At 42.0% G+C, this 26,325-nt stretch overlaps 3 protein-coding genes and 2 non-coding genes across 5 annotated transcripts in view; 1 reads left to right on the top strand and 4 right to left on the bottom strand.

Moving 5' to 3' along the window:
* The window catches only part of clasp1a (cytoplasmic linker associated protein 1a), a 98,129-nt gene extending 95,386 nt beyond the window's left edge, over positions 1-2,743 (bottom strand). The window contains exons 1-2 of the mRNA XM_071524829.1: positions 2,608-2,743; positions 85-844 (exon numbers count right to left, since the gene is read on the bottom strand). Of these exons, the coding sequence (XP_071380930.1) occupies positions 85-279 (195 nt within the window). The 5' untranslated portion in view covers positions 280-844; positions 2,608-2,743. The remainder of the gene's footprint in view (positions 1-84; positions 845-2,607) is intronic.
* An 824-nt stretch (positions 2,744-3,567) lies between these two features.
* nifk (nucleolar protein interacting with the FHA domain of MKI67) lies at positions 3,568-8,791 on the bottom strand. The gene is made up of 6 exons (XM_071524830.1): positions 8,563-8,791; positions 8,136-8,264; positions 5,875-5,983; positions 5,338-5,549; positions 4,675-4,737; positions 3,568-4,334 (listed from the first exon to the last, which is right to left on the bottom strand). The coding sequence occupies exons 1-6, from the start codon at positions 8,689-8,691 to the stop codon at positions 4,080-4,082; spliced, it is 897 nt and encodes a 298-aa protein (XP_071380931.1). The 5' UTR covers positions 8,692-8,791; the 3' UTR covers positions 3,568-4,079.
* On the bottom strand, positions 4,480-4,611 carry LOC139648653 (small nucleolar RNA ACA64). Its single transcript, XR_011695583.1, has one exon. It is a non-coding gene; the product is annotated as a small nucleolar RNA ACA64 (small nucleolar RNA).
* Positions 6,127-6,258, bottom strand: LOC139648654 (small nucleolar RNA ACA64). The gene has a single exon (XR_011695584.1). It is a non-coding gene; the product is annotated as a small nucleolar RNA ACA64 (small nucleolar RNA).
* A 442-nt stretch (positions 8,792-9,233) lies between the features above and the next one.
* Positions 9,234-19,322, top strand: LOC139648645 (high affinity cGMP-specific 3',5'-cyclic phosphodiesterase 9A). Its single transcript, XM_071524828.1, has 14 exons — positions 9,234-9,321; positions 10,765-10,926; positions 11,019-11,070; positions 11,391-11,493; positions 12,165-12,307; positions 12,412-12,471; positions 13,751-13,928; positions 14,951-15,073; positions 15,298-15,390; positions 15,684-15,751; positions 15,871-15,973; positions 16,759-16,863; positions 17,977-18,123; positions 19,158-19,322. The coding sequence occupies exons 1-14, from the start codon at positions 9,234-9,236 to the stop codon at positions 19,320-19,322; spliced, it is 1,590 nt and encodes a 529-aa protein (XP_071380929.1).
* Positions 19,323-26,325: the final 7,003 nt, after the last annotated feature.

Raw genomic sequence — 26,325 nt, 5'->3', positions numbered from 1 at the left:
GGCATTTGGGAAATCGGAACCATGACCTGATACTGTCCCCCATTGTTAATCCCCATTGTTCCCTGCCTCTTTACAGGTGTTTACCTTGAAGTTGCTGGAGTTGACCCAGGAGCTGGCGATGCCGTCGACCATCTTATCCAGCGCCGTCTGATCCTGCTCAAGGTCATGGGACTTGTCCTTGTCCGATATGTAGTCAATGATCTCCTGGCCCACCTGCAGCCGTCGGCCCATATCCTTCTGCAGGACCTGGACCAGGCAGTTCTCCATGCTGGGCTCCATCCTGGCCTCAAATGACCACACGCTCTGCCTTCCTCAGTCTGCCTGGCTGACTGACTGACTGACTGGCCTGCTACTAACTATCCTCCACTGCTCAAAGCAGCAGGAATGACAGCTAAACAAAATGAGCTCCACTTAAGAGCGTGCGAGCGTGCGAGTGTGCGGGTGGGTGGATGACCCGGAAAAGGGAGAAGAAAGAAAGAGGCGAGTGTACACAGTCTTGTCGTATTTTTATCCCCGAGGACAGGCCTTCTCTGTGTGCCAAGTGCTAGCTAGCTAGCAAGCTAGGGGCCGTGCCCTAGGGATGGATGGAGCAGGGCTTGGGGAATGGCAGCAATGCAGCATGTGTGTGTCTGGACAGCAGCTGGGTAGGGTTTACTACTCCCTCCCACTTTCTTTTTTTTTTCCTTCTTCTCTGAGAGGAGTCAGAGCCAAACCGCTATAGCAGGAGTAGAGGCGGTGGTTTGGAGAGAAGCGGGCAAGGCAGCAAATGGAGATGGATGGAGAGAGCGGGTAGAGGGCTGGCTCAGAGCTCCATGTGTTGTCCCGGGGTCTGCCCTGGAAAACCCTAGGGGAGCAGAAGAGAGGGTAGACAACACACCCGTCAAATTCTTCATCAAATCCATTCAAATACTTGAATCAAAAATGACTGACCTGCTGGTGCAAAATATTAGTGATTTCAAAAGTGTTTTTTTGCCATTCATCACAGTATAATAATGTCAAATTGGTAAGTAGTACAGTGAAAGGATAGTGTTTTATCTAGAAAAAGTGATCCCATTGAGATAAGCGAGTCTCCAACAGTTCAGAGTACTGACTGAATATTACCAAGCAACACAATTCCAGCCAGTGAGGAGAGTTTTGGCTAATGCCACTTTGGACCAAATTTACTTTCAGGAAAGAAAAAAACTGAATCAAATTATGGCTCTGAATGAAGTGAGGACTTAATCCCCCCCACCCCAATAGACACACCCACCCCCTCTTTGACAGCTTCAAATGTTCAGCTTGGCATCCCACTGCCATGGAAACATGCGGGGGGTCAGATGTAGTAGCAACTTCAAATGAAAAAAAAAAACACAAGCACGTCACTGCAGTGTTTATATGCTCCACTTCAAAACAGCTCTATCACATGCTGACGGGGCTCCTTCCCTTCAAATAACCTTAGGCTTTTTGTGTGACAAGATTATCTGCCAGAAAGGAATGCTTAAACAGCCTTTATCAGTTGTGATCCTTTGTCCTGAGAAAGGAAAATCAAACCTGCACAATAAATGCCTATGTGCCAACCTAGATAAGGGCCAAATGCACTGGAATACAACATTCCCAGTGCCATAACAGTAAAACAAATTGCTCTGTGTGAATTACTTTCACTCTAACAGTGCAGTCATGTGCTTCTGGCATTACATAATCATTTCATTAAGCATTTCATTTGTCTGTACCTTGAAAACAAGGTAGTAATTAGTACATGTGTGAGGAGCTGTAATGGTCTTATACAAGTATAATAAATCTATCAGGCTACTTGAGTTATGTTTGAGAAACAGCTGCTGATTCTACCTGCACAAGCCTCAAACCTAAACAATGACAATGAAATAACAAACATTGGTAATGACAGAAAAGAACAGAACAGAATATAATGCAATAGAGAATATTATGTTATTACAATGCTGTTCTATTGTGATATTAATTAATATACTACCCTAAAATTGCCTGTAAATAAGTATGCCTCTTTATTCAGTTACACAAGGCCTACTGTCATCTTTTGACAAGCCACTCTTGCCTGTCAGTTAGGTCTGCTTGCTATCTATGTTGCCACACACACACACACACACACACACACACACACACACACACACACACACACACACACACACACACACACACACACACACACACACACACACACACACACACAGTGGTCTCTGCTTTTGTGCAACGTTAGCTCAGCTCTAGCTAGCTGTGAGCCAGACCATCGCTGCTAGCATTGCCAATCAGGGTAGCTAAAACCGTCAAAAAATCCACCATTCACACAAATAAGACGTTACCTTCACAGGTTTTTGGACACTCCTAACATTAAACAAAAGCTTGCCCTGTCTTTAACACTCATGACCACGGCACATCTTTTTATTTTTTTCTCTACACAGCTGGCTAACGTTTCCACTGTGCCAGACAGAGTAAGTGTGTGTGTATAATAGCTACGCTAGCCTCTAGCAAAAGCCTTTCCTTTCATTGAAACGTCAGTTCACAGCCAGGCAGACAGGCAGACAGGCAGGCAGCACAAAGAGAAAATGTGACAAGGAGGCAAGAAGGTGTAGCTACATCACTCATGTATCTACTCACCATATCCTGTTCAAACGACGGAGTTGGTTTAAACATACAGCTCTTATTCGGCTTTGTAAATATACAGTCGGCTTGGGTGTATGGCATCGAGGCTGCTCTCTCTCTCCACCCCGGAATGCTGTTTGCAGGACAAGAATGGGATCGCCGTGCGCAGGCGCAGTCGGACCGGGGATGATGTTGGCACTTGGAAAACTGTCGCATGTAATGCAAGCGCCCATCGTGGTCTGTTTTTCGACCTCTGGCGACATCTACTGGACACACGGAGTATGTGATACATGTGCACTAACCCGCAGTGCGAAGACAGTTTTATTCATTTTGCTGAAGCTGTTGCATAGAGAAACGTAAAATGGGGAGATAAGGGGTTAGTGTGTTGCTCAAGACACTTTCACAGGACAAATGGCTGTTGCAGGGATCAAACCTGTGAATCTTTCTTTTATGGGGCATTCACTAACCACTTATTGAGTATGGATCCCCACTGGACAAAGCCAGTATCAGGGGAAGCAACATTTATTTTTATTTACCTAATTTTCATTTGTTTAGCATTTATCACTTTATTTTTTCCTGTAATTCCTACTGGTAATTGTGCTCATCCACTATCTAGATCATAAAAGGCCTTGTGCAACATTTTAAAGCAATCACTAATTAGGTATGGAGTTTGGATTTTTTTTTTTTTTGCCATGGTGCTTTGGCATCAAATAATATTGATGTGATTCGTGAACACTTCAGCAGGGCAGAGGCTTGAATCAGTCTTCCCGTCAATTAAAGGATAGTTTCCATACACCACCCTTTTGCCTCCAAATGTCTTGGTAGACAACTGTGTTAACTTTATGGTTTACTTATCCCATTAATAAAATGTAGCCAAAATGTTGACTAACATATTTTACAACATCAATTTACTTCTTTCTTCTTCCTGAAAACAGAAACAGAACCAAACAGTGGATTGAAAGGATTACTCAACAGTAGATTCTGATGTCATTTATTATTAAAGATCACAGCATCAGTGTGAATTTGACCATTCAAAACCAAGCATTTTGACAGGTGTAGTAATAAAGCAGGTTATCAGGTTACACAGAGACAACAATAGCATGTCTTATGTCAATACTACAGCTCCTGTGTGCTGGAGGACACAGCCTGGTCCAGGACAGAAATGGACATTTGCCATTGTCAAAACAGTTCAGTCCAGGCACAATTTTTGCCTAATAATCACGCTCCTTTGGCATGCTATGACAAGCACCGTCCATAACACAGAGTTAGGGAGGGTTCCTTCCTAAGAGCATCTTTAAATGACAAATATTACTTCTTTATGATACAATTTCCACATATCAAAACACACACACTGATTTCTGAACACAGTTCCAAGTTAAGTTGTCCCGTCACTCCCAAAGCAATTCTCAGACCATACACAACCCTGATGTATGCATCTCTGCTCTGACAGCGGCAGAACCAAGTCCATAATAAAACAGTGGAGAGGTTCACTCCGCCTCTGCATCCTCTGTGGCCGCCTTGTCTCCTTCAGACGGTTCCTCGCTCTCCGAGTCGTCGCCCTCCTCCTCCTCCTCCTCGTCACCGTCACTCTCTTCCTCCTCTGAGGAACACTCTTCATCCTCTGTGGCTTTTGATTTTGGAGCTGGCGTCTTGAAGATAATCTCGTCGTCTGCGTCGTTGTCGCCGACGACCATGGACTTCCTCCTCTCCAGGAAGGACGGGGTGCAGACTGGCGTGGCGTCCTGATGTGGAGAGATGGGATCATTAATAAAGACAGGGGCAGTTAGGCACAGAGGGCATGCTGAAACAATCTAAATTTGATTCATTTTGACTGAAAAGTGTCAGGTTATCCCTTTAAACTGTACAGCTCTGACTCTCTCCCTGTTGATATGTTGGCACATGGGTTTTATCACGCTGCCAATAGGAGGAGCAGGCGATAAGCTTAATGCACCATAATACTATACGCACAGTTATCTGGCCCCAGACCACTGGTAGGACCTGGGGCCATTTTCAGTCTGTGCTCAACAAAATCTCCACAATGCAATATAAAAATTCAGCAGCTACACATTGTGTTGTCCTTACATCACTACACGTGGAGGCATTCATGGCATCGGAGGACTTTTTCTTCTGGGGAACCTGGGCAGCCTGTAGAAGAACAAAAGCATGGTTTCCAAAAAGGTTAGCATGATGCCATCACAAGAAAGCAACAAATAAATACTAGCAGAGTGGATCTAAAACGTCGTACGCCTGTAAAACATATGCTTTGGCTCGGGAGGGATTAGGGTTCGAGCAAGATTTCTGTGTTTTTAATGGCCGATTCCCATTCTTTGGACTGAAGCTGCCAATAACCAATATGTTGTGCCTATATTCTGTATATTTAAAGTTGGCCATTTTCATACCAAAAATACACAAGTATTCAGTATTTTACCCAGAATTGTATTTTTTGCAGGTTGAATAAGCCTCTAAAACGGCATTTAGACCACAAGAAGCTAAAATTCTCTTTTTTAATCGAAAGACCTAGATCGTCCTGATATATGGGCAAACTGATACTGAAACTGGGCAAATTTACATTCTAGGCATTTAGCTGATGCTCCTATCCAGGGCGACATACGAAGGAACGCAATAGTGGACTACCAACATCTCAAGCAACCAGTAGCAGCTGGGATGACTCTTTAGCTCAGATAAATAAAAAAAAAAAGGGGTAACAGCAAGCTTTAAGTTACTATTCCAAATCCAAACACTTACAAATCCTGGGAAGTCGTATTCAATGCCGTGTGCTGCCAGCCTCTTGCGGAGCTTGAACTCTTTGCGCACGAGCTTGTCGGTCATCTTGGCGACCTGCTCTGCTGTGTGTGTCCTGTTGTAGCGCGTCACCGCAGGATATTTGGGTTTCTGGAACGACTTCTGAGAGCCAACAAACAGCTGCTCGTGCACCTTCTCCGGGGGAATCACATGACCTGGGAAACAGCAAGAGTCAAGGGATTTACATTCACATTTGATGCTCTTAAGTAGAGCAATTTATCATTGGTGCACACACTAAGTGAACGGTTGTAAATTGCTGCCATGGCAAGCAGCCAAGTGATGAAAAAGTGCAAGGGCAAACAAAAAAAAGGACAAAAATCAAAGATAAAATCTAATTTTGTTGTATTAAGACTGGTAAACAAAGCATAACAAACATTCAGTTAATTTTAATTCTGTGAATAAAAAAAAAAAAAGATAGCACACGTTTCAGTTTCTTGGCATTGAAAGAATTTATTAGCCCATTCTTAGTCTCATACTCACATTTGATCAGTCTTTCTCCCATGAGGTAATTGTTCATGGTTTCTGCAACAATCTTGGCCACTTCATCACAGTCAAACTCTACAAATGCATAGCCTTTACTTCCACCTGTCTGGAAAACAAGAAACGAGAGAAAAGAACAGACAGAAATAAAGTTAAGTGTCACCTGTCTGAATTGATTCCTACTTCACACCTGCACTTGTTTCAGATTAATCCAACCTTGTTTTTCTATTTTAAACTTATTTTTCCTGATGCTGTTGTTGGCACATGGGTTTTATCACGCTGCCAATAGGAGGAGCAAGTGATAAGCTTAACGCACCATAATACTATAGGCACAGTTATCTGACCCCAGACCACTGGTAGGACCTGAGGTCATTTTCAGTCTGTGCCACAAGCCAAATTATTGAGGAATGATAATTCAGCAGGATCACTATTGTCTTTTTCATTCAAACCGATGGGGCAATTGCACACATTATATTATCTAGTGGGGATTTTTTTTGCTGCTTTTCATTCGTAGTCTTAAATGTAATAGATCATGCCTCTGTGATCCATCCTTAACTCTTTTGCAACAAATGCCTTGGCACCAGCAAGGATAGCTGTGTTTGAAAAGGCAGCCACCACCTGTCTAGTGATAACCGTGTTAAAATATTTATGTTAGGGCTTGGCAATATGGCTGAAATCAATATCAGGATAGTTTTTTCGATATCAATATACACTCACCGGCCACTCATTAGGTACACCTTGCTAGTACCGGGTTGGACCCCCTTTTGCCTTCAGAACTGCCTTAATTCTTCGTGGCATAGATTCAACAAGGTGCTGGAAACCTTCCTCAGAGATTTTGGTCCATATTGACATGATAGCATCACGCAGTTGCTGCAGATTTGTCGGCTGCACATCCATGTTGCGAATCTCCCGTTCCACCACATCCCAAAGGTGCTCTATTGGATTGAGATCTGGTGACTGTGGAGGCCATTTGAGTACAGTGAACTCATTGTCATGTTCAAGAAACCAGTTTAAGATGATTTGAGCTTTGTGACATGGCGCGTTATCCTGCTGGAAGTAGCCATTAGAAGATGGGTACGCTGTGGTCATAAAGGGATGGACATGGTCAGCAACAATACTCAGGTAGGCTGTGGGGTTTAAACGATGGTCAATTGGACCTAAGGGGCCCAAAGTGTGCCAAGAAAATATCCCCCACACCATTACACTACCACCAGCAGCCTGAACCGTTGATACAAGGCAGGATGGATCCATGCTTTCATGTTGTTTGCACCAAATTCTGACCCGACCATCTGAATGTCGCAGCAGAAATCGAGACTCATCGGACCAGGCAACGTTTTTCCAATCTTCTATTGTCCAATTTTGTTGAGCCCGTGCGAATTGTAGCCTCAGTTTCCTGTTCTTAGCTGACAGGAGTGGCACCCGGTGTGGTCTTCTGCTGCTGTAGCCCATCTGCTTCAAGGTTCGAAGTGTTGTGCGTTCAGAGATGCTCTTCTGCAGACCTCTGTTGTAACGAGTGGTTATTTGAGTTATTGCTCCCTTTCTACCAGCTCGAATCAGTCTGGCCATTCTCCTCTGACCTCTGCCATCAACAAGGCATTTTCGCCCAGAGAACTGCCGCTCACTGGATATTTTCTCTTTTCCGGACCATTCTCTGTAAACCCCAGAGATGGTTGCGCGTGACAATCTCAGTACATCAGCAGTTTCTGAAATACTCAAACCAGCCCGTCTGGCACCAACAACCATGCCACGTTCAAAGTCACTTCAATCACCTTTCTTCCCCATACTGATGCTTGGTGTGAACTTCAGCAGATAGTCTTGACCACGTCTACATGCCTAAATGCATTGAGTTGCTGCCACGTGATTGGCTGATTAGATATTTGTGTTAAGGAGCAGTTGAACAGGTGTACCTAATGAAGTGGCCGGTGAGTGTATGATGACTCACGTATGTAACACCAAAATCACCATATGGTCGCTATATGATTCCAATGAAAGACGATAAACGATAATATTGAATATCGCCTAGCCCTAATCTATGTTCTCTATTGGTTTGCATTGGACAGGATAGGAGGTGACTGAGAAAAATACAGCTATTGTTACTTAGAAACCCATCCTAAAACACAGAGCAGCCATATTGCCAAGAGATATTTTCTAGGCTGGAAAGCATTCAGAGCCACTGTGCTGCACTCTAACAAACTAACGTTACATATGTTGTTAGATATGTCAAATGTCTTCCATGTAGCATGCTGTCTGTAGTTACTTACCTTTTTACTCCTCGCCAGCCGCAGCCTCAGGACTCTTCCAAACTGTTCAAAGTATGATTTGAGCTGAGTCTCAAAAAGTCCAACAGGCAAGTGGCCGACATAAATGACTCCTGGGCTCAAACGGTATCCCTGCAGAAGAAGAAGAAGCAGAAGAAGAAAAATAAATTTGTGTCACGCAGAGAAATATAAAACATTGGAAGCAGACCTCGCTAGAAGCTAAGTGACATTTGACTTAAAGACTAGCTGTAAAGTGTTTTGTTTTTTATAAACCAACCAAGTCGTCTAACTAAAAGCTAAATGGTTTATGGGCGACGAATACCTGGAACAACGCAGCTAAAAGACGTGGGCAAGTTTTTATAAACATAAAAACAGCAGTCTCAAGTTATTTGGACACACGTTTCAGGGCCACCATTGCATCTCCACCAACCTTGCCGGGTCTCTTCTTCACCTCCTGGACCTTTTTCTTGAACTCTGCTTCTTCTTTGGGGTTCAAAGCCAGCAGCTCTTTGGCCGGATTAGCAGCCGCAGCCGCAGCCGCCGCTTTACCTTCAGTCATCGCAGTTAATTAGCGATTTCTAAGATAAACTCTGAAATAAAAGAAACACCCGAGAGGTAATCGACCAGCGCTACAGAAACCACGTTGGTCTTTTCATCCGGTTGTCCATGTGGTGACAAACGAGGAGTCACGGAAGAGAAGAGCTGCATAAACTGGAACTATAGTTATACGCTCCAAACAGCGCCATCTACCGTAATGGAGGTCTAACTGGTTTCATCAGGAGCACCGCAGCATGTCATTCAATTCAGTGAACATGACCCGAATCTAAAAAAGACCTACAAAGGGCACGAGAGCACAAAACAACAAACAACCAGGTGTTACTTTGAACGCATTAATTTCCCTATGATTTGCTGACCAATGCTACATATTGTAAACAGGGAGGGAAGAGAAGGAGGAGCAGAGGAAGAGGTGGGGAAAGAGAGGGAGAGAGAAAGAGAGAGAGGGAGGGTGGAGTGTCACTCCAGTAAAAAGATGAAGTGACACAGACACTGGAGTCAGATCAACACTGAACGCAACAACATCACTGGCTCTAAATCACTGATATGGCAACAAAAATAATCTACTTCACAGTGAACGGGAGACCAGAGCAGGCCGAGTTCCCAGTGGATTGTCCTGCCCAGGATGTGAAAGGTTGGTCAAAAAATATATATATTTAAAGTGCACTTATTTATGTGTAAGAATGTAGCCTATTTTATGGTATGTGTGTATGTGTTGAGTGCATACACACGCACATGTGTACAATGATACTAAATATAGCATTGGTGCATTAGGTAAGGCGTAGTCTGCTTCTCTGATATTTGTTTATCATAAATTTGCCAAAATTCTCCCAAATTCCCATGTGTTTCCTATTGTTCAAGAAGGGGAAATAGTAATGTAAATGCCTGATCTGTCATTATAAACTAAATCAACTCCACCAATGTAGGTTTCCTCGGAAATATGGGATACACAGGGGAGAGTTCACTGATTTATAGTGTTATGACAGCTTTCATGTTGGCATGTGAAAAAAGAAAACACACCCTGGACAAGATGCGTAGATCAGCCACAACACAAGCCGAAGATGGACTGTGTTTGTGCAAGAGACGTGGAGGTTGTCTGAGCCGCGGAGAGTGATGCAGCTGCCACTGACAGCTCTTCACTTGTGGCATCGGTCCAAGGTTTTGTCAAGCGCTGGCCGCACATGTGCTGTGTGTTGTGTTCTGAGAGGCAAAGGTTACAACTGTTTGGATTAACAAAAAAGAAGGTGCCTCGCTTTACTAGGAGATTAAAAGCATCTCGGGAATATTACTCAGCCTTTGTTTACGCACATATCAATGTGTGTGTATGTTAAGTGCCAGTATGTATGTTTCAGAATCAGAATCAATACTTTATTGACCCCCGAGGGGAAATTGGGTTACATTGCAGTTGCTCACATTCTAGAAGAGAAATATATATAAGCATAGAGAACTTATAAGAAAAATAGAAATAAGAAAATAAGAAATATGTAAAATATGTGCAATATACTACAATATATAACAATGATAATAATAATAATAATAATAATAATAATAATATACAAATAAGAGAAATAAGAATTATGTACAAATATGTGCATCATACTCCAATATATACAACAGTGTAAATAATTAAATTAAATAATTATTGCACAGTTGAATTATTGCACAAAATTATTACTAGAATCGGTATTGCACAGTTTAAAATATAAATTATAAATTATGGGGTTATAAAACTGCTGACAGGGGTGAAATAAGTCCAAGAGCCAGTCTATTGTGTTTGTGTGTGTGTGTGTGTTTGCCTGCATGTGTGTGTGTGTGTGTGTGTGTGTGTGTGTGTGTGTGTGTGATATACCCTCGCTTACGCAATAAATTTCCCAGCGTTATGAAGTGTTGATTTTTCAGTGACAATTAGACCTACTTGGAGTTGACAAGTGTTGATGGGAGTTGTTTGTTGTTTGTCCACTCATAGAGTTGATATGGCTGTTCAAAACGCTCTAAGTGTTCAATTAGCTCTAATGGACTTACATAAACACTGGCATAGCGTTGGTTTTAAATGAACACTGCGGCTTTGTGTTTCCAGACCTGTTCCGCTCTGCAGCCGAGGCGGGACCCCACGACATCCTGAAGCTGTACAACCCCAAAGGCAACATCATCAACATCTCGCCCCGCCTGGAGCCCAACAGCCCCAACTCCTGCTACAAGCTGGAGGTGGTGGCCGTCGAGTGCAACAGTGAGCCGTTAGGTATCTTTACCAAGGCACTGTGGGAAAACCCTGCGTCGTGGTTTAGTTGGACATTTTTTTTTGAGAATCTCCCTCCCGCCTTGTCGTTGCAGGTGTGGAGCTTGCTGTGGCACTAGGATTTGACCTCTCGTCCATGGAGAAAAGGTAGGCAGGGAGGGGAAGGAAGAGAAACAGAATCCACTTATGATTCTTCTGATGCAAAAAAAAGAGGATTTAATGCTTAGAGTGAATTAAAAAAAAATGCAATAGCAAAGGAAACTTGGAGAACAAAGATCAGCATCAGTTTGTTCTGGGAGGAGATTTGGGGTATATACTGTAGACAGAAATCAACTATTCTTAGGCTAAGGACAAATAGGCAAGATAGACAGTGCATGGCCAATATTTGGGGACCTTTTGCACCACAGTCCGAAGGTATTGATAAGTGTTTAATAAATCAGCACCATACCGACGCTCTGTTTCTTCAGACTGCAGGGCCTGGAGAAGAAGATCCTGATCGAGGCCGGGGAGACGCCTGCAGTCATGTATGAGATGAAGAAACAGGTGGATTCATTCAGGGAGAAACTAGAGGTAGAGTCAAAGTATTCTGTGGTTTTAAAGCTGCTCGTGAACATTTTGAGAAGAGAAATATAATACATGGAACTGAATAAAATCGTAATATGGTGGTATAAACATTTGCATAACTTCAAGTTTATTATTTAATCAGGAAAAAAATAACCGTCTGACACAAACTAGGTTCAAACTGTTTTGTGGATACTTAGGATTCTTGATTTACTTAGCATTTTAATTATTTTTTAGACCTTGCAGTGGTTCCAATTTCCCAAAATTACATTTTGAAGTTTTAATTCTTAGACCAGCATCTTGTTTATCATACAACATCTAAATGAAATATCTGTGTGTGGTTTGAAGTGATTTTTTTTAACATTTATTTATTAGGGGAAGGTTTGCTGGACTCAAAGTGACAACATTATTATATGCTCTGCTGCACAGAGAGCCCACTGTATAATACTATAATGAATTATGATATTTTCTTTAACATTTATTTAACCAGGGAGGGTCTGCTGAAAACACATGCTCTTTCGCAGCGATGCCCTACTTCTCGGTCATATGATTAATACGTTCAAATGGAGCATAAATCTGAAGAGGCATTCTGGGGATTCAGACTGGCAACCCTTCGGTGACAAGCCTGCTTCTCTAGCCTCTAGTCTCAGCTGATGGTTGGAACTCCCTTTCCCTTTCAGAGCGTGGAGCATCTGAGCTGGTTGGGTTTGTTCAAGGAGCTGTCAGAGGGCACACACAAGCCCTCCCCGTTCTACCACAAGAGAACACTACGAAAGACCAGGCAGGAGTGCGAGCACGTGCGGGAAAAGTTCCTCCAAATGAGGCAGGTGCACACGCAACACTCACTGAGAGTAGAAAGTCCAAAAAAATCATCATTTTAAAGTGTCTAATGACTGTGCTTGTAAAATGTTTTTGCTGCGTTCCCAGCTCCCTGGAAGTATCAGAAGAAGTGAGACAGTATCTAAAGACCCCGACCTTTGATAACTGGTGAGTTTTGACTCGTATATGAACTGTGTTGGTGGTGTTTTGTAATCATCTGCAATCTGCATCAGTGTTCAACACCGTATACTGAGGTCCTAGCTGTCTGTGTGCCTGCGTGATCATGAACAAACGACGACAGCACCTGCTTCTTCAATAGAAGGACGGGAAGAGAGAGACAGAGGGTCGGCTTGCGACGGTCGTGTCCGACAGGCACCTCTGATGCATCTCTGAAGAGGTTAGGGTCCCTCATCCTTTTCATCTGACGGACGCACTCATCTCAATATGAATAGGCCTAGCAATGAGCGTACGAATCAAAAGAAGGTCTTCACGACAGGCCTAATTAACGCACTGTGTTTGAAGTGGGGCTCCGTTCAGTCAGGTTTGGTTATTTCATTTCTTCCATTCATCCCCGAGCTTTTTAGGCAAATGCAACCGGACGGATGTCTTTCAAATGCAAGGTTATGCACAAACCAAGAAAAAAAATGAGTGTAACATCATTACATTAAATAAATGGATTCCTTTGAAACGCTAATATGCTTTGGTGCAGCCTGGTAATTCCCGCTGTGTAGGCACAGGGTATTTTAAATGAAATCTACAATGTGATATGGATGAAAGCACAAATGTTGGCCTTGTTTCATTTAAGTCCATGTGAAAATGGCCACACCGGTATGCACTCAATAATGTTTTTGCTACCCTTGTCATTATCCGTGTACTGGCAGACTGAATTGTGTGTCCTTCCGTGCAGGCAAATGAGGTTAAAGGAAATGTTTGTGTGAAGCTTTACCTTTTTTTTTTTTTTTTATTATATTACGGCCTTGTGCTTTATTTGACAGCTGGCAGTGACAGGAAAGATTCAAACTCACAACATCATGAAATACACCTTTACCTGCTGTTCCACCTGTAATGCCGTTCTGACTTCTCTTTTCTTTCTTTTTTAAGTCTTTATTCATCCAGGGGAAGTGTTTGCTGAATACCTGTGATCTTTTTTCAACACCTGGCTGCTTCATATTCATATAGTTAAACACATTCACAACCACACACCACAGTCTACTGCTATTGGCCACTAAGCAGGGGCTGAACTGTGGGTTAACTGCCTTGTTCAAGGGAACTTCACTGGTAGTTTCTGAGGAAAGGAGGAGCGCTACTGATTAAGTTTCCATGCTCAGATTTCCTCAGCTGGGGATTCAAACCAGCAACTGTCCAGTGACAACCCCGCTTCTCTAACCTTTAGTGGACCGTCCCATGGCCTTGTGTGTTTTGTGTGTGTGTGTGTGTGTGTGTGCAGGCAGTGGGAGGATGCAGAGATCATGGTACTCCTGCAGGTCATGTACACAGACTTAGATTTCATAGCCACCTTCAACATCGAGCCAGAGGTGCTGCAGCAGTTCCTGTTTGAAGTCTACCGGCGGTACAACAACATCCCTTTCCACAACTTCAAACACTGCTTCTGCGTCACCCAGATGGTGAGTGTGTGTGTGCTTGTGTGTGTGTGTGTGTGTGTGTGTGTGTTTTAGAGAGAAGGTTTAGTAAGGGCAAATCATGGAGAGCCCCTGTTACCTCTGCAATCATCAAACCCTTGATGGCTAATTGGTGAAGGACGTCTAGCCTATGGATTAGAGAGGTGACTCAAATCACTGAAGAAGTCTGGAAGGTCAAGCTTTTACCACAACACATCCTTGAAAGAAGACGTTTGATATTCTGAATTTCGGTCTGTCGTTTTTCTTACAGTCAGTCAAACCATTGGGTGCTGTTTGTTAGCCCGCGGCTAGCAGTACAAATTGGTTTCAATGAGGATTGCTAATGATGCTAAAAAGCCACTTCTGGGGTAGCTTTGTTTTTACCTGGTGGTAAAAACAAATGTAAAATGCCATTGTATACTTTGATGTAGGCATATGTGTTGCTGTGGACTGCAACAACAACAGTAGTGTTATTACCAAATCACTATACACTGTATAAATCCATTTTGGGGGAAAAATCATCACCTGAACTTTACAGTTTAATATCTTTGATGCCATTCTTTAAAGCTGTTTTCATTTCTTCATTTCCAACATTTTTACTTGCCCACTATCCTTAAAAAGACCCATGATTAGTCCTGTCACCATCCCATTGTTCTGTGTGTTTTATTTATTTATTTATTGTTTGTTTGTTTGTTTTGTTTGTTTTTACTTATTTGTTTATTTCTATATACATATATACATGTATGTCTAAAATGTATTTCCAGTGACTTTTATGGTTATCTGTTAAGAGTTATCGGTTAAGAGCATTATATCATTATATATGGATTTCTGTTAAACTGCTCAAATAAAAATAATTGAAAGAAAAAGACCCATGATTTCTTTTGTTTTCAGTCATTTTGTAAGAGCAGATGTTACTTTTTTCCAAATAGTGGTTATCTCATTCTGGAACAAAATTCTTCAACTGTTTCAAAACCATAACCTCTCCCATTCGCCACTCTATATTTTTCTGCCTCTTGGTCTCTGAGCAGATGTACGGTTTGATCTGGCTGACTGACCTGAGGAGTAAGATCGACAGCATCGACCTGCTGACCATGTTGACCTCTGCAGTCTGCCACGACCTCGACCACACAGGATACAACAACGCCTATCAGGTCGGTGCACCTGCTAGGCTTCCCCATGAATAGCAACATAATTACATCTGGATGTAGCATACCTATGATATGCCATTTTTAGTGCCGTGTTCTATCCCTCTAGGCTCTACAGAACTGCTGCATACAGGATTATTATTCAAAGTTTTACAGTAGAGTAGTGGTTAATTCTCCATTTAAGTATTGCAGATTCAATTCTATTTAACGCTGTTAAATTTATCTTTCAGATAAATGCTCGGACTGAACTTGCTCTTCGCTACAATGACATCTCTCCGCTGGAGAACCACCACTGTGCTGTAGCTTTTGAGATACTGGAGAAGGTAAGGCTTGGTCAGCGAGATCACACATGCTGTTTGTAGCATGTCATGATTTTTTTACCGAAGCTGCCTTATAGAACCATGAATACATACTGTACATTGTTAGTACAGGGAACTGAACTCAAAACCCTGGTATTATTAGACTATACTAGACAAGACCAGGTGCAATCACCATGAGATGAAGTCTATGAACAGACATAAATTCAAAAATGTGATGTTTGCTCTGTTCAGAAGGTATGAGGAGTTTGTGCTGCAGGCAGTAACAATGAACAGAAGTCTTTCTCTCTCTCTTACAGACAGAGACCAATATCTTCAGAAATCTGACCACAGAGCAGTACAAACGAATAAGGGAGGGAATCATCAAGTGAGTTCATCTCTGTCATTCTCTTAGCATGCATGTGTTATAATGTAATTCAGTAGTAACAACACTGCAACATACGCTAGCTAATCATTCTAAGAGTGTTTATTCTCTCTTAATTACAGATGCATCCTGGCCACTGACATGACAAGACACAATGAGATCCTCAACAAGTTCAAGTCCATCCTGCCTGTTTTTGACTTCAACAACAAGGACCACAGAGATGTGGTAAGAGGACAGTAGATGTAAACACAACAAAACATGATACTATATCAATAGGATCAGTTTGTAGAGGCATTAGGGGAACATCATTACTTAGAACTACTAAAAACTGAAAGCAGAAAGAGCCTTTTGCTGCATGAGATAATGTCTAATTTAGATGGGTTAATTTAGTCTATCACCCCTCTGGGTCCTAACAGAGAATTTGGATTGGATTTTTGTGGAAAATGAAGAAAAGTCAGTATTGTAATTGGGAATCAGAAATGGAAGTGCAGAACTTGTTAGAATTTTATAAGAGTGAAATTTTCCTATACATAATATTCTGTTACATCACCACACGGCCATCTTGGTAGGAAAATAACAGGTGATTGTAATAAATTCACAGGTGATTATAATCAAATGACAGCCACAGCCAATGAGCTGTGTGTATGGTGAAGCACCATATTGGTAGGAAATGGATGTGACATCATGGGAATACTATGAATAGTGTTCACTCATCCTTAGGGTTCGAACGATATATCAGTAGTAGTAGTAGTAGTAGTAGTAGTGTCTTATGGTGTAAATGTTGTTTCTTTTCCACTCTGCCAAGAATACAGTTTTGGGGGAAACACTGAATACTTGCAATCTTTTTTGGCACACAAATTGTCATATTTAAAGATATTGAACATTGGCACAACATATCGGCTATCAGCAGCTTCAATCCAAAAAATACCAGCATTGGTATGAGCCTTCAAAAATATAATAATCATGTAAAGCTGTCTATTATCTGTTTATTTTTCCTGCTATATGTGCAGCTGATGATGATCCTGATCAAAGTGAGTGACATCTCCAACGAGGCGCGGCCCATGGAGGTGGCTGAGCCCTGGCTGGACTGCCTTCTGCAGGAGTTCTACAACCAGGTAACTGACTGCTGTTGCATGGAGAGAAACAATGTAGTGTTGCAACACCAGATGACCAGTTGAAAACTGTTATCTCTAGAGGATTGTGTCCATAGTGCTTCACATGACTTTGTGATTTCATAGCAAAGAAGTCTGCATCACTCATTTTCACAAATGATTGATGATTTATGAGTTGTTCTCTCAGGGCAGTATGGAACAAGATTAGTGCCAGTAGAAAAAAATATTGATTTGCATACATTTGAATTTGTCATGCTCATATTGAACGTTTAATTCATTCAATAAAGTTGTTAATACATGAATTCAAAACTTGAATTTGTGAGGCACAATCTGAAATTGAATGAAATGACCTGAAAATATGGTTTTCCCAATTCAAATTTTATTTTATTAATTACCTCTACCAAGGACGTTGTTTTCACCCCTGGAAGTTTGTTTATCTGTCTGTCTGTCAGCAGGATATCTCAAATACCTTTGAATGGATTTTCATGAGTTTTGGAACAATTTGTTAGATTTTGGTGGTGATCTGTTTCCACCATTAGACGATTATTGTTTTTTGGCCATAACCAAGAATGATGTGATATAACAGCAATTTGGAGAATTGTACAGTGTTTGGTGGTTTGCACTTTTGAGGTGCTTTCTAGTTCAGACTGAGCTCTCTGAGACACAGATGGACTTTTGTTCCCTGGTGTATGATGGCTGGAAGGCAGCAGGCTCCAATGCAATTCAAATACAATCTCTGCTGGCACTAATCTCTTTCCGAAAGTTGAGGGTGTGTCTGTGTTGAACCAGAATGCAATCTTCCTAACAAGATTCCTGAATTGGCTGAAACATGTACACTATATTGTGCATGCCAAAGCATTTGGTATCGATTGTGTCACTACATAAGGAACGGTGACTTTTATTTATACCACTCCTGGGTTCTGTTCGCAACTAATGATTGAATTTACTCTATTATATACTATTTCATACTTAAGAATAGAATATAACAGTCTGCTAAAATACACAAAACAGTGTCATAGATTAAAACATCAGGATGATTACACAAACCAGCTCTAAATTCCAGCATTCCAGCATTATTTCCAATCCAATCCTTTCTTGTCGTCCATCTGTCCTCAGAGTGACATGGAGAAGCTGGAAGGTCTTCCGGTCACCCCCTTCATGGACCGGGACAAGGTGACCAAGCCTTCATCTCAAACAGGCTTCATCCGATTTGTCCTCTTCCCCCTCTTCATCGAGCTGGCCAACCTCTTCCCCTGTCTGGAGGTAATTTATTTAGGAATTTCAGAAACTGATTAAATAATTTCATAGGACCTCATTAGGCTACTGTATTACACACAGTGGAAGAACAGTTTGTTCCTTCCTGAACAGCACATCTTCCTGAAGAGCACATGCCACGGTTTTCATATCAGTATTAATTAAGCTGTTTGTCATCTGAACAGACTTTTGAAAGATTGCCACTTCAAAAATGAAATGTTAACATCAACCCACTTGTGTATACCATCTCTAATGAGGCTTTTGTATGCCATCTTTAAAGTGTCTTTGCTTACATCTGTAAAACTATTCAGATACTATAATATGCTATACTACCTCCATATATATGCTATTTGACCATGGCTGCTGTTTTCAGACTGAGAGTGTATCCTCCATAAAAGGAAAATCCACCCTAAAACACCGTAACACTGTTAAAAAAAAACAGGTATTGGTGATGTACTTTGGATTTCTGAGCCCATTTTGTTGTTTGGAAAATGAGCAGAAAATAGCAAAAAATTTCATCAATCTAAAACAGCAACAGTGAATGTAAAAGACTTCTTTCTAGAGCTGCCATTTTGCACCGATGTTGCTACACCGAATCATACAGGGAGAAATCTATTGTAGAGGAAGCAGAGATTTCAATTTCTCCACCGACAGTAGCCCCAATGGAATAGAATGCAATGCAGCCACAAGACATGTTAAGTTTGGAGAAAGGGGTTTAGCCACGATCATTAACACACTCCAATATTCACAGTCAATATTCACTACAAAGTAGCTGACAAGCTATTTATGCCCGTATGCCCACCTTTGATTGTAAACAACAAGTTCACACCCGTTCTCCAAGGGTTGTCAAAAGGCATTCTGGGGAATGTAGGAAATCACCAACTGAAATAGAAGTAGACGAGGCAGGTTGAGGGAAAGCGGGTACACAAAACACTTCATCACGAAATCCTGGAATGCATTGACCACAAACAAATGATATCTAGCAGCGTCTGTAAGAGTTTCCGAGTGTGGAATTTTTCTTTAATTCTTCATTAATCCCGCAGCAACACATCATTGACCCAGTGCGGAAGGCTCTCGAGTACTACACAGAGATGGAGAAAGCACTGGAGAGGGAGAAACAGAACCGAGCCCAGAGTGAGAAGACAGCCAAGAGCAAGGAGACGCCTCTGGGCACACAGAGCGCAGCTGACAGCCAAACAGAGGCTTAGCCCGAAGCCTCCAAATCAGCCTCACAGTGAACTATGGCGGCGTGTACACTTATGACCTGCAACAGCCAAGACTGTGTGAAATTAACATATTGTGGGCGGTTTATCTGAAGAGTGTATACATTTATATTCATTTAGATGTATCTGGCCCGTGTAAATGATTCTATTTGTACTTTTTCTTGTTTGTTTGTTCATTGAGCTCAGCATAAATAATGCTCTCCTAAGTAGGCTTGCCATGTACGTAGTTTTGGTGTATTGAACGTAATCTGATGGAATCCAGTCAGAATCATTGGTATTTTGGAACCCAGCTTCTAGTTTATGATTCTATTGGACAGTCCCATAAGATTGTTAAAGTGCTGTATGAGCCTATAGGGTTTTGAGTAGAACAAAATAAAACAGCCATATCCTAAAGGAATTGTTCCAAAATACAAATTATTCCAACTGGATTCGATCATATTTTTAAACTGAGACAATCCTATTACATTCCTAAAGGATTTTTTTTGACAAAGGAGGAATGGATTATACAGTAGGCTAGATGGATTATATTATTATATTCCACATATTGTGTCATTAGTCTGATGCCAGGGGAGGCTGTACAATTCAGGCAAATTTCTTGTTTCTTCTTATAAAATCTCCAGTGTTGCTTGATTGTTTTGGAAGAAATAAACACAAAGTGCATGGTGTCTGCAGCACTACTGCAAGCTGGTTGGTCGTATCAGTAGCAAATGTGCAGCTAATAAAAAAAAAGCCCAAAAAAACAACAACTTGTCAGCTGTTTCCTTTACAAAGCATTATGAGGTGAAGTACCTTGTGTACCTGTGATTCTAATATCACAGAGGCTGTGGTACTTAACTTGGCAATCATATGTTGCTGTAATATACTTGTGGTACTGAGTTTTATGTTTGTTGGGATAAAAGAAAGTCCACTCACACAGTAAAGTGAGAATTAATTTCAACAGCAGAAAGGTAGCAAAGATAACACTGAAGACACAGAAGAGAAACTTCTGGAAGGATTTGTGCCCTCACCAGTACCCCCCATCTACTGTATGTAGATGGGAGACTTGATCATTCAACTATCTTTGGGCACTGCCATTGCAATTCTGGCATCCCTGTGGTAGGCTACTTATGTAGAATATATATAGGTATGTATGTATGTATGTATGTATGTATGTATGTATGTATGTATGTATGTATGTATGCATCTATGCATGTATGTATGTATGCATAGGGAAAATTTGCTGGCAATGGGCAATGAGTATGAGCGAATGGGCAAAGAGGACAACGGGCAAGTGTAACTAAGTGAAAAACCCCTCTTTTCTACTGAAAATGTAATAATTTAATAATTTTATCAAGGTTATCAACTGGAATTTCATAACATATCTGTAAAGAGTGCAGAATTGCCCCACTTTATTTCCCACCATTATTATAAAAAGACTTATGAAACTGTAGGAGATTACAATTACAATTTGGCAGAAGCTTTTATCCAAAGCGACACATGAGATTTTAATACAACACAAGCAAGGATCTTGAGATACACAGTATCTCATCCACCCTCACTTTATTCTGTTTTTTTCTTGGTTCTTTATATACATATATGTGTGTGTGTATATATACACACACACACACACACACACACACACACACACACACACACACATATATATATATATATATTAAATTCAAGTTCTTCCTATCTTTCAATACTGCAAATTAAGTTCAATATAGTATGACGTCACAATTGCTCTTATTATGACGTCACAGTGAAGACACGTCCGCTGGCTGCACCTTTAAAATAAACATTCTGACTGATTCGCATGGGACGCGGCAGCAGAGGTCCACTCCGGGTTTCACCAAAGGTATGTCAATACATACTAAGGGATTTCACATTGTTTTCTCTTTTAAGCCTATCTCCAAAAACCTTTTGTTTCTGAAATGACTCTGTCTGGCATAAGGCTGGTCGAGACCAAGTGAGAATACTTGGGTTCATATGGTAAAATATTAATAAGGTTGTTATAGCATTTTACCATAAACTGAACTTCATCTAGTCAGGTAGGGAGTTGGAAAACCCTCAGCCTCCTGAGGAAGAGGTGAGAAAAATTATATACAGTATATAAAGTAGTATACTAGTAGTAGTAGTATGTATACTATGTTGTAGTATACTTGATGAGGAGCCAAATTCAGGCCAGGCAGTCAGTCAAACACCTGTCGCTTTGTTAGATGATGTACTTCTATAGTCTGCTTCTTCTTTTTTCTATGAAGTAGCTCCCTTATGAGCAAAGCTAGGCGACTGTATTTCTGCCTCTCCCAACATGTTGACGTTCCCAAACAGCCCAATTGACAGAAATCTATCCATCAATAATTCTGTCCGTTTTCCGACGGATCAGTGTGGCCGCAGCTAGTGGAATTCAACACACGCGCCGTGGGCTGGTAACGTTACAGGATCTGTACTTCTCCACGGGTACTTGTCACAGCAAGGGGGGAAAGTTTCCTACTTTCATTTTAGTTACGAATAAAGCAGTTAGCAGTTTTAGCTTCCCTCATTCAAAGCGCTTTACGGCTAGCAATAAACTAACCTTGTTAGCTTACAGTTACTTTGTTCAAGAGAGCGAGCCATGCTATCAAAGATAAACAACAGAATCACATCGTGAGTACAAAATAACAGCAAACTTGACATGCCAGTGCTCTTGAATGGGAACTTTGAAGGTATTTTCACGGCAACAAATACACACAAAACTTGATGCAGTAAGAAGATATTTCAATTCAAGTTAGCTAACGTTAGCAATTTTGACCTCAAATGAAACATGCTATGGAAAATATGTTTTGAATTTTCGAAAAAAGAAACTAACCGATATTTTTCTAAGTTTATGCTATTCATTCAATAGCTACACCTGTTACCTGCACTCTAGCAACATCAATTTAGAGTCAGTGTTGTTGTTTTTACCCCAGGTGTACTAAAACTTTCATTATTTTTTCAGTTAGCCTATTTCGCCTTTCACTGGATGAGCTGGATCACCACTGTATACTTTTTGCACATTTTTAACTTGACATTTTAGACATATTATGCTTAGCTAGATGCTTTTATCCAAAGTCCAAGGGTTCAGTGGCTGTTTTCAGACACTTCAACAGGACACATGACTGTTGATGGAAACATTGGCTCTTGTGATGTTCAAACGTGTGACTTCCTGGTCACTGGACAGTCTGTTAAACCACAAGACCATCCTTCCTCCTTAAACAGGTCCATTTTGACAGTATTTTCATAGTCTGTCTGCTATCTTTATGAGTGTGTCCGTGGTTGAATATGTATACTTGAGTATGTGTTGGTCGTTCTTGCACGGCTGTTTGTGTGTGGCTGTCTGTCTGTTTTTCTTCTTTCTCAGACACAGGTGCAGTGTTTCTACCTGGAAGTGGACGCGGTTGCTGCCCTGTCTTCTACGGTCGTTGGTGCTTTCCAAAGTCTCATCTCTGCTCCCATTTCAACCCGGCTGAGATGAGACTTTGGAAAGCACCAAAGTCTCATCTCTGCTGCTGTTTCCATCTGGCTGTGAACGCGAGCGCTACTTTTGTTTCTGTGGACGTCATCGCCAACCGTGGCCCCAGGTCTCCGCTGCATTTTGCTTCTCTCTGTCTCCTCTGTTTTTCTGTTTTTCCCATGTCATTGTCATTGTACGTTGTCTTGTCACTGTTTGTCCCCGCACCTATTGCACACTGTTTGTTGAAGTCTAATTAATTTTCTGCTATCACTAAGTGATAAGTATTTTGATCTAGCAAAGTTTCTCTTCATCAAGGCGCTGTACCTTCTTGAGACAGTGGTAAAGACTGCTCTCCTACGGTGGGGTCAAGTGCTGGTAACCTCTGACCCCCAGGTAAACAATATCACAAATGGAGAAGATGAGAAGGAAGATTCTGCATTGTTACAAACCAGGAACAGCGTACTTGGCAGACCCATTTCCAAAGTTTGTCTTCTTGAAGAGGCTGTATCTTCATGAGACAGTGGTAAAGACTGCTCTCCTACGGTGGGGTCAAGTGCTGGTAACCTCTGAGCCCAGGTAAACGGTATCGGGACCAACACTGGACCAACACAGTGTCATATCCCACCTTAGCTTTGACAGTATTTTCATAGTCTGTCTGCTAACTTTATGAGTGTGTCTGTGGTTGAATATGTATACTTGAATATGTGTTGGTCGTTCTTGCATGGCTGTTTGTGTATGGCTGTCTGTCTGTTTTTCTTCTTTCTCAGACACAGGTGCAGTGTTTCTACCTGGAAGTGGACGCGGTTGCTGCCCTGTCTTCTACGGTTGTTGGTGCTTTCTAAAGTTTCATCTCTGCTCCCATTTCAACCCGGCTGAGATGACACTTTGGAGCGCACCAAAGTCTCATCTCTGCTGCTGTTTCTACCTGGCTGTGAACGCGAGTGCTACTTTTGTTTCTGTGGACATCATCACCAACCGTGGCCCCATGTCTCCGCTGGATTTTGCTTCTCTCTGCCTCCTGTTTTTCCCATGTCATTGTCCATTGTCTTGTCACTGTTTGTCCCCGCACGTACTGCACACTGTTTGTTGAAACCTAATTAATTTTCTGCTATCACTAAGTGATAAGCATTTTGATCTAGCAAAGTTTCTCTTCATCAAGTGCTGGTAACCTCTGACCCCCAGGTAAACGGTATCGGGACCAACACTGGACCAACACAGTGTCATATCCCACCTTAGCTTTGACAATATTTTTATAGTCTGTCTGCTATCTTTATGAGTGTGTACGTGGTTGAATATGTATACTTGAGTATGTGTTAGTTGTTCTTGTACGGCTGTTTGTTTGTGTGGCTGTCTGTTTTTCTTCTTTCTCAGACACAGGTGCAGTGTTTCTACCTGGAAGTGGACACGGTTGCTGCCCTATCTTCTACGGTCGTTGGTGCTTTCCAAAGTCACATCTCTGCTCCCATTTCAACCCGGCTGAGATGAGACTTTGGAAAGAACCAAAGTCTCATCTAAAGACTGCCTCTAACCCCAGGTAAACGGTGTCGGGACCAACACTGGACCAACACAGTGTCATATCCTACCTTAGGTTTGACAGTATTTTCATAGTCTGCTATCTTTATGAGTGTGTCTGTGGTTGAATATGTTTACTTGAGTATGTGTTGGTCGTTCTTGCACGGCTGTTTGTGTGTGGCTGTCTGTCTGTTTTTCTTCTTTCTCAGACACAGGTGCAGTGTTTCTACCTGTAAGTGGACACGGATGCTGCCCTATCTTCTACGGTTGCTGGTGCTTTCCAAAGTCTCATCTCTGCTCCCATTTCAACCCGGCTGAGATGAGACTTTGGAAAGCACCAAAGACTGCCTCTGACCCCAGGTAAACGGTATCGGGACCAACACTGGACCAACACAGTGTTATATCCCACCTTAGCTTTGACAGTATTTTCATAGTCTCTCCGCTATCTTTATGAGTGTGTACGTGGTTGAATATGTATATTTGAGTATGTGTTGGTTGTTCTTGCATGGCTGTTTGTGTGTGGCTATCTGTCTGTTTTTCTTCTTTCTCAGACACAGGTGCAGTGTTTTACCTGGGAGTGGACACGGTTGCTGCCCTATCTTCTACGGTCGTTGGTGTTTTCCAAAGTCTCATCTCTGCTCCTATTTCAACCAGGCTGAGATGAGACTTTGGAAAGCACCAAAGACTGCCTCTGACCCCAGGTAAACGGTATCGGGACCAACAATGGACCAACACAGTGTCATATCCCACCTTAGCTTTGACAGTATTTTCATAGTCTGTCTGCTATCTTTATGAGTGTGTACGTGGTTGAATATGTATACTTGAGTATGTGTTGGCTGTTCTTGCACGGCTGTTTGTTTGTGTGGCTGTCTGTCTGTTTTTCTTCTTTCTCAGACACAGGTGCAGTGTTTCTACCTGTAAGTGGACACGGATGCTGCCCTATCTTCTACGGTTGCTAGTGCTTTCCAAAGTCTCATCTCTGCTCCCATTTCAACCCAGCTGAGATGAGACTTTGGAAAGCACCAAAGACTGCCTCTGACCCCAGGTAAACGGTATCGGGACCAACACTGGACCAACACACGACCAACACAGTGTCATATCCCACCTTAGCTTTGACAGTATTTTCATAGTCTGTCTGCTATCTTTATGAATGTGTACATGGTTGAATATGTATACTTGAGTATGTGTGGGTCGTTCTTGCACGGCTGTTTGTGTGTGGCTGTCTGTCTGTTTTTCTTCTTTCTCAGACACAGGTGCAGTGTTTCTACCTGGAAGTGGACGCGGTAGCTGCCCTATCTTCTACGGTCGTTGGTGCTTTCCAAAGTGTCATCTCTGCTCCCATTTCAACCCGGCTGAGATGAGACTTTGGAAAGCACCAAAGTCTCATCTCTGCTGCTGTTTCCACCTGGCTGTGAACGCGAGCGCTACTCCTGTTTCTGTGGACATCATCGCCAACCGTAGCCCCATGTCTCCACTGGATTTTGCTTCTCTCTGGTCCATTGTCTTGTCACTGTTTGTCCCCGCACCTATTGCACACTGTTTGTTGAAACCTAGTTCATTTTCTGCTATCACTAAGTGATAAGCATTTTGATCTAGCAAAGTTTCTCTTCATCAAGTGCTGGTAACCTCTTATCCCCATGTAAAAGGTATCGGGACCAACACTGGACTAACACAGTGTCATATCCCACCTTAGCTTTGACAGTATTTTCATAGTCTGTCTGCTATCTTTTTGAGTGTGTAGGTGGTTGAATATGTATACTTGAGTATATGTTGGTCGTTCTTGCATGGCTGTTTGTGTGTGGCTGTCTGTCTGTTTTTCTTCTTTCTCAGACACAGGTGCAGTGGTTCTACCTGGAAGTGGACACGGTTGCTGCCCTATCTTCTACGGTCGTTGGTGCTTTCCAAAGTCTCATCCCTGCTCCTATTTCAACCCGGCTGAGATGAGACTTTGGAAAGCACCAAAGACTGCCTCTGACCCCAGGTAAACGTTATCAGGACCAACACTGGACCAACACAGTGTCATAT

The sequence above is a fragment of the Centroberyx affinis genome, unplaced genomic scaffold (genome assembly GCF_046629955.1).
Source record: "Centroberyx affinis isolate AG114_WGS23_722 - 3 ecotype Tasmania unplaced genomic scaffold, CSIRO-AGI_Caff_v1 ptg001235l_1, whole genome shotgun sequence".
Lineage (NCBI taxonomy): Eukaryota > Metazoa > Chordata > Actinopteri > Beryciformes > Berycidae > Centroberyx > Centroberyx affinis.
Note: the sequence above shows the minus strand (reverse complement) of the source record. Positions and strands in the feature narration are given on the sequence as shown.